Source organism: Plectropomus leopardus, chromosome 21, assembly GCF_026936395.1.
Source record: "Plectropomus leopardus strain MGB_pleo_1.0 chromosome 21, ASM2693639v1, whole genome shotgun sequence".
NCBI lineage: Eukaryota > Metazoa > Chordata > Actinopteri > Perciformes > Serranidae > Plectropomus > Plectropomus leopardus.
In genome coordinates, this window is record NC_142196.1 from 11257277 (window position 1) to 11266312 (window position 9036).

A 9036-nucleotide genomic window follows, 5' to 3' on the forward strand; every position below is an offset into this window, starting at 1 on the left:
ACAAACATTAACGCTATTCACTCACATCAACTTGACATTAAATCCCCATATCAGCTCTGTTTGAGCCAATCTGACAATATCCATTCAAGTTGCAGGAGAGAACCATGGAGATCTGTTGTTATGTTGGGTATGTTGTGTGTCAGAAAAAAAAACCAATACTAAAGACATTTTTGTTGGCATACGGAAAATATGCAGTGGTCAACAAAAAACAAATTGCAATATGCAAAACTTGCAGGTTGAAAATTACAGATGGAGACACAACAACTTCCAACTTCTTTAGAGAGAAAAAAGACTTCAGTTGTATGTGTGTGTGTGTGTGTGTGTGTGTGTGTGTGTGTGTGTGAGCGCGCGCCCATGCTATTGGCTCCTCAGACTACCCCAAGCCCCCCGTGTCTCTGTAATAACTTCACGAAATCAAACACACAACTTCTTACTCCCAGGTGATGCATAGTTGCCAGTGGCATCAAAAACAAAACAAAACAAAAAAAATCAATGATGGCCATGTGAAAACACTTCAGCTTGTGTGTGTGTGTAAGAAAAACAAACACACAAATCGTGTAAAACAATAACTTGGTCCTACCTCTGGTGTTTAGTGTTAAGCTTCACTATATCCTTTGCATTGATGTTTTTGATTTCTGTAAAAATCCACATCCCTACCTCACAGTATAGTTCTTGCAACTAGTTCAATATCTAACTTCATTTGGATGGATAATCGCTGTACCGTATGTTGCAGTGGTAGCAGACTTGACGGGCAATGCCATCTGAAGGTTTAGCCTCAATCATAATTTTCCCAGATGGCAAATATGTGACGAAAGTGATTTAAGACAAATGTTTTCCCCCATGGTTTGAGCACTACTATCAAGATGGTTCATGCTTCATGTACCTGCGGGAACACCAGCTGTTCTGTCTGTACACTTCTTGTGACAGTACAACTCCAAAATGACATGGTTTTGTATGACATAAAAGCATTGCATATTGGCCATCAAGAATTCCTTCCATTTTATCTCTACAAGGCATGCTGAAGTTGCATATGTCTGAAAAGGCGAGATAGTTTTGGCATCAAGTTTCATCGTGTTTAGCAGGAGGACTATGCATGAGCTCATTTTGCTTTGGCTGAAAGCTTGAGTGTCTGGCGCGAGTGAATGCGAGCCATCATTTTGCCCTTGGAGATTATTGACTGACTGTGTTCTGTCCAGGGTGATAAGGACTTCACCCCTGCAGCCGCCCAGGTGGCTCATCAGAAGCCCCAGCCCTGTGTCACCAAGATGCCCCCCCACCAGCACATCAACCAGTACATCCAACAGCCCCGCAAGTGAACTAGACAGCAAACTACAAACGGCTAACTCCATCAGCCGGCCTTCTCAATGGAACACATAAGATGAAGTTATTTCCCCAGCAGGCACAGATCTCTAAATAATCAGAATAGTTTTTGTTAGCCTGTTGCTTTACACCCATGAGGAATTTATCAGCAACAGACACCCAATATCAATGCAGCCATTGTAGAACTCCCACTCTTTACACCCCTGCTGCATCGATGCGGCACTATAAGTTCTCATCTCCGTGTGAGGGTTTGTTTTGACAATTGTATAGTCTTAAGGTGGTATGAATGAGTGGATAGTCTTATGAAATGGCTTCCTTTTCTAGGATTAAACAATAATGGAGAAATCTTAGATCTGAGTCTGCTGGGGGAACTCTCACTTCAGCAATGTGCCGACCAATCGCAGCAACCAGCCAATCACAGCAACCTATCAATCAGGCCAGCTAACCAACCAATCACTTTGCAGTGATGAGCCCCAAGCTCCAGCCTTCTACCTATGATCTTCACAGACCAAAAGAACCAATCGACAAATTGCAAGGGGGACGCCAGATTTACATCAACACAAACCAAAAACAGCATTTTCTGAAATGCAGAAGTCAGTTTTACTGTCACCAAGACTGTTGCCAAATTGCACGGATACAGCATGGACCAGAGATTTTTAAAGTATGAAAGCATTAACCAATTATTCCTGGCAACTTTGACAAGCGTTCCAGTTTGCCATTTCAATATAATAGATGCCCAATCAGGAAAACCAAAATGATACAAAACATGACTCTCTAATGATGGCTGTCATCACACATGTACTTTCTACATGAGATTAGCTTGCTACAGTTTAGCAGAAGCTAATTTGAGGCATAGAAAAATTGATTTTGCTTTTGTGCCACCGTTCTTACCTTTTATTTAATGGAGAGGAGTCTTTCCGATATCTGATCTACTCTCCATTTTTGCCAGTAATAATACCTATCCTTCCCCTGGCAAATTTGAATGCAAATCAACCTGCTTCACAGTAAAAAGTCTCCCATCAGTGCCTCATTGCTTAGATTTTAGGATTTTTTCATCTCATTTTACTCACATAGATTTACATTTTTATCTGCTACACACCAGAGTCAACTGGGATAAAAATACAGCCAAAAGTGTAATAAAATCTGAAAGATATTTTGAAGCAGCTGCGGGATGCTTTGTGTTAACATTAACATTAGCTTGAACATGACAAGGTTGAACACGGCATTGTGGAGAAGTAGTTCAGAAAAAAAGTGAGGTTCTTCACTGTCAAATGAAGGTAACAACTGTGCAAAAACATTCCATAGAAAAGTGTTTGAATACACATGTTGACAGTTTGTTAGCTTGCAAAGACAGTGCAAGACATTCATTTCTGCTTGCCAGCATATCTGCAGGTGTGGCTCATTGCGCATCATGAAACTGTAACAGCCCCCAAAATCCAGATCGGCATTTTGTTAGAAAACATACGTATCGATACACACAGACACACAGCACTCTTTTCCTTAATCACCCATCCCCTTACACTTAAGTGTTATTTGTTGCAACACTAATGTTCAGGTTTCCAGGAATGAAAGAAATTTATCATGCCAAGAAGGAATGATTTCCTGTGTTAATTTAATTAAGTTTAAAAGAGTTTTATTTTTGTTTTTCTTTGTTCTTTTTCTTGAGTAAATTGTTCAAATTGTATAAATCTTTAGTCATTGAGTGGACCTAGGTATTAGGTGTGGTTGTCGTAGTAAATAAAGATATAGACTATCTTAAAAGATGCCTATTCATCTTGTCTTTATTTGAATGAAATGAAGGATGACTGGACGAAAACTCATTTGTACCATTTGTCACGTAAAAATATTCAACTCATAAAAAGTGAATCATGCACTTCTAATAGTTTGCACTCAAGTTCAAAGTAGACCTTTTTGATGGATTGCATCCTGTACCTCTCCTAGGGTATTTGAGCATCCCACGGTGAATTAGCACTGAGGGATTAAGGCTCAGGTGGTGTTTTGAAATGAAACAGAAGCATCTCTCCAAGAGCTGTCCGCTGTTTCTTTTTTTTTCTCTTTCTGTCAGTTCACAAACACAGACAAACACACACACACATATATACGCAGCATGCACCAGGTGTTAGTGCATGTAATCCATCTTTACACAAGCATCTGCAACCAGGTGTTCTGTCAGTTTACGTTAGCCCAATAAACCAGCCAGTGCAGGCTTAGTTTGGTGCGAGCCTCTGTCAGCAAGCTGAAACACCCCATTAAAGCAGACACAATCTCCTTGACTGTCCATGGTTTTATATAGTTCTCCCATTGTGTTAGACCTCTCATCCCCTGCCATGCTGTATTAGACTGACTGGGAGAACAGAATGGGTGTGAGATGCCTCTAAAAATGTATTGTGGTGCTCTGCTGTGGAGTCTCTGGTCGTATGAAAAGGAAGTCTACAATGATGAAGATAAATTGTATTTATTCTGTGATCCTTTTCATAATGTTGGCAGACATTTAGAATTAGGCCTGTTTCGCACAGCGTGCATCAGGAGTGCATGACGTCATCCTCGCCAAGCAGCAGCATGTTTCATGCGTGTGGTGTTCACACATGCAGTGTTGCAACTTTGCTGCTGTGCCCGCAGATATTACTACTGTTTTTCCACATTTATAAGCACAATTTTCACTCATTTATGAAGTTACACAAGCTCCTGCATTGCCACCAACACGGTCCTGTGAATGTTTCAAAATACAATGCCTTGTATCAGTAATTGATGAGTTCTGTCCACAGAGATGCTAGCTGAGGGCTTTTGCTTTGAAAGGGAAGCAGGGAAGTTGGAGTTAAACAGACTTCTTTGTGTTTCCTCATCACTGTGATAGGGAGATACTTTTAAGCTGTAGTAAAAGTGGAAAAGAGTCAATGTAATCATCAAAAAAATATTTTTACTGTCTATTTCTGCTGACAAATGTGTGCAACTCATAAAAAAAATGGCGAGCAACTGTTTCTCTAGATGTACTGCAGCTAAGACTTGCCTGACAAGCGCTGCTCAGGCGGGCAGTGTGCACACTCTAACTTGGTAACATGGGCGCCAAAATAAAAAACAACATGCTCGACGCTGCTCACGAGCTCCTGACATGTGCTGTGTGAAACGGGCCTAATAATATGAGCCTTTCAGTGGCAAAAACAAGCTCCTTTAGTGCAGGTAAATTCATGGTTGCAGATGCCCTGATTCATTACCTTGCAGCGTGTTTTGCCAGTGCAAGTGGCTTACTAAATACTGGATCAGTTTTTAAAACGATTGTTCCCATTATCGAGTAGACGCACAAACAGAAAAACAGGGTCCAGGTTGAAAAATACTGAAGTTACCCTTAAAGTTTGTAGACCGACCCATTGACTGGCTTGCTGTTTTTTTCTGGTTGGGACTGATGCCCGTTAACAAACCATTTTCCCCATGAGCAAGGCTCTGTCCTCCATGTGAGTATATTTAGGAGAGGCCAGTTCCTGCAGGCAGAAGAGGTTATCTGTCCATGTCAGACTGACCCCAAAACATGCTTTTCTAGTTTTGTTTCCAAAACCATAAAAACAGTCAAGGTTACTGTTTAAGGCACTTTACCCTCAGAGCCAAGTCCTCATTGGGAGCCCCTTTATTAGCCCTGAGTATACACCACCAGCTGTTAGCCATGTAGTCCTCAGGGACATTAAAACTGGCTTCAGCTAGTTGAGACTGGCCATTTCTGTGATACAGGCCTCAGTCAATAGGCAACAGTGGGAGGAGAAGGTATTCCAGTCATTTATATTGGGACCTTTTTGGCTGTTTTCCTGGTCATTTTGATAAGAAATCAGGGCTAATATGACATATTTACAGTGACATTTTGGCTCAAGTTTCACCAGAAACAAACTACTTGCACTTCCATTTTTTTTTTTAATATATTCCATGCCTGACACCATACTATAGCTGGTACTCCTCAAACAGAACTGACAGGTTTTTTTTGTATGTGAAACTAACCTTTTTTTCTTTACTGTTGCTGCTGAAAATCTAACAGGATGAAGGAGTACAAGTTCGGTGTTAAAAAAAACTCAGTGGAAAGTTTTTTTTTTCTTTCTGTTAGAAGTGCTGCTCTCTGCCAAGATTTTTCCACTTTTTTTTTTTATCAGCGAGGGCACTGGCACTTGAGGTTCATTTTTAGTTCACATGTAGATAATTCTGATGCTGATTTAATTGTGAGACATTTTCATTTATTCATACTTTTCAGCTTTTCAGAAATGGAATTCATTAAGATGGACCTACTTTATCCTTGATTGCATCACAGTATCATTTCACTGAATACTTTGAAAAAAAAAAAAGAAAATTCTACAGCTCCCATACCTTCAGTTCTGGGATGGGTTACATTTAGTTCTTGCTAAATCTAAGGAAATATGGAGTAACTCACTGTGGCCATGGGGATCATTTTTTTAGCATGTATTGTTTATGAATAAAGTCGCAGATGTGATTCACTAGTGTTCAGTTAGTCTGAGGGAAATGCAATAATTGTATTTATTTAAATTTGCTTTATTAACCCCCCAATATATAAAAGCTAGATATTGCCTAATGTTACTTCTTGCTTATTTCATAATACACATACTGTAGTAATTTAACAATAATTACTACATACTGTAGTAATTTAACAATAAGTCATAACACACATTAAGATTTGACAATTACATTTAGTAACAATGCCCCCATTATAATACTTATCCGTTTACCTTTGTGTCAATATAAAAATCCACAAAGAAAATCCACAGTTTATTGTGAAATAAAGGTGTGCAGTATATAATCAATCATCATAAGAAGTTACAAAAATGCAATATTTTGTTCCCTCGGAAATAATGATATCATCATTTTAAATATTCAGCAATATATTTAACCAATGCACTTTATGCAGTGGTGGAGGAGGTATTCAGTTCCTTTAATTATAACAAACTGAAAATACTTTGTTACAATTATTGCATTGAAAATGTTACTTAAATAAAAGTAAATAAATATCAAGAACATTAACTTAAAGTATTTAAAGTAAAAGTACCCTCTGCCAAAAAAGAGAGCAAAACACCCAAAAGCAAACAAACAAAAAATAGCCTAAATAATTGAAAAAAGAAAATGATAATGAAAAATAAATGAAAATGAAAAATATTTAGCAAAATACTTACCTATTAATTAGTAGGCTAACTCATTAATCAAAAAATTATTTTAGCTGTACTTGTGAATTGTTTGATCGTCATATTTGATCTCATATTTGTTTGACTCCTCTTATTTTTTTATAGGAAAAATCACATTTTTAAAGTAACTAGAAACGTAAGATTTTCAATACATGTATTGAATTCAAAAGAACTATTTCCTCTGAAATGTAGTAGAGTAAAAGTATGACGTCTAATGAAAAGGAAATATTCAAGTACCTAAACTAAAAATACATAACTTGAGTCCTGAGTTACATTTTACTACTGACTTTATATCAGTCACTTACTGTAGATACACTCAGTACAGAAATCCTTAAATGCTATACCTAACCCAACCAGCAGAGGGACCCAACTAAGGATTCCCCCCAAGTTCCCAGATTTGAAAGGAGCCCTCAGTAACTGCTGATCTACAATCAGGTCATCCTGTCTAAATCCCAGCCCGTAGCATCACAGCATGACATAATAGCTGCTACACTATCAATGGATAGTGCCCTGTTTATTTGCCCCCCTCTGACTCTCTATGAGGGATGTGGGTCGGTGTGTGGGAGGAGGGCAGAAGGGGAATCGCTGACCAAGCCTGTAGCGCTTCATAATCTCAGGTTACAATCTAAACCAACAGCTGTTTGAGCTACGAGCATGACCTAAATATTATCTGATGCATTCAAGGCTAATAGGTTTTGTCTCTCTCTCTCTCTCTCACTCACACATACACACACACACACACACACACACACACACACACACACACACTCATACAGTATCCTGTCATAAATACAGGCATGTTATGTATGTAAGGGACTGTACTTTATTTATCAGCAGAGGGGGGTCGCTGGGGTGTGACTATATTCATTTTTTTGTTTGGAGATGAAGATAAAAGAAGATTAAAAAAACAAACAAAGCTGCAAATATTTCCCTTGAACCTCCCTGAGTGACTGCGGGAAAATGCATGACCTTTCCTTCACCATAAATGAATAAAAAACCAAATGTGGGTAGTCGTGAAACCAATGCAATGAGCAAACAGCACAGGAGTGAGAATTATCACCAAAGCAAAGATCTTTTTTCTTTAAAACCTCCTTAAAAGCAATGTGTTGCACAAGCGCCAATCCCCGAGGCTGAAAATGCAGCTAATGCTGAAGTGCCAAAAATTGCAGTTCAGCTAATAGCCACTAGAGGCTGGCTCCAAAACAGAATAAATCCCCAGAGACCCTCATGTTAAAATGCACAATTTTACAGCAGAAATAAACATGTTCACAGCCTGGTCAACATCACTCCATTTTTTTTGGTAACTCACCTGTTTAAGTTTTAATAAGACCCAAGGTTACACATATTTAAGGGCAGGGTTGTTTGAGTGACAGTCTGTTTGCGAGTCATCCCTACCAGTCACTGTAGTTTGTGAGTCAGATCCACCCTTCACTTCTCTAAAGCTCAAGTCTTTCATCCAAATATGGCCACTTATGGCCCTAAAACAAAAGATGGCAACAGCTAAAATGCCGACCTCGAGACTTCAAAATGGCAGTCTATAAACCAGTAAGGGACGTCATGGTAGCTATGTGCATTATTTATACAGTCTATCATGTTAAATGGCCAATGGGAATTTTAATAATTCAATGGTTCTGGCTATGATAAATTGTGTAATTTTGGCGATTTTTTAAAAAAACAGGGATTTGAGTTCAGAGGGTATTTAAGATAAATACAAAATACAAGCATTTAAAGTTTTAAATGCCCTAAAGGACTGTGTAAAAAAAAAAAAAAAAAAAAAAGATACGGTAGAAACCTCACAAAAATGCCCTATCTAATTCACAAAACACTAGCAGAGAAGTTGCACTGCAAAAAAATGTAATTTTATTAATGGTAGGCAAACTTAGGCTGCCTCATAACAAACTGCAAAAAGATACTGTCATTATACTGCATTGCCAGCAAAAAGCCATTTTCATGTGAAACGTTTCCATGTGTTGATGTTAAATATGTTAATCCTGCAGCCACTCACAGTTCACTAAGTGCAGAACTCACTGTGGTTTGCTCATCTTTTGTCGCCTTCAAATGACTTCCTCTGGGCAGTATCTAAGCAGATTGCCACTCTGAAGTCAATGAAGTTTATTTGAAGAAATGATTCGTCTGCGCAGTGCCCTTGTAACCCCTTAGCAACTCATCACCATGTATATTAGACACACGCTCTTGGATGGCACTTAAGCTGCAATCGCCACGAGGAGTTAGGACCGTGAAATTGTGCTCTGGAAAAATCCCGACAATGTTATATCACTGCTCTCCCCATGGCTCTGTGTGTTTTAAACTCACGGCTATTTTTCGCCCCATTATTTTCACTGTTCTAATGTTAAAACAGGGAGCTGACCTCCTGCTTTATAATGGGTTGGCTGTGTTTATCAGAGGGTCCATATTTTAGGGATTATCACTTTAATTCTACTTGTGTTGTCACACTGGCCAAAGCTCAACCTTCTGCAGTCGTTAATAGATTAAACACATGCCCCCAATGCTAAGATATGCCATGAAAATCAAAAAGGGTAAAAAAAAA

General features: G+C 38.8%; 1 protein-coding gene across 2 annotated transcripts in view; it reads left to right on the forward strand.

Moving 5' to 3' along the window:
* dap (death-associated protein) overlaps positions 1-9036 on the forward strand; it is a 99182-nt gene that overhangs the window by 14769 nt on the left and 75377 nt on the right. The window contains exon 4 of one of the 2 annotated variants that reach the window (XM_088072244.1): positions 1197-3081. The exons of the other annotated variant lie outside the window; for it this stretch is intronic. Within the exon in view, the coding sequence (XP_087928370.1) occupies positions 1197-1316 (120 nt within the window). The 3' untranslated portion in view covers positions 1317-3081. Of the gene's footprint in view, positions 1-1196; positions 3082-9036 lie in introns of those variants that run through there. 2 annotated transcript variants of the gene reach the window in all.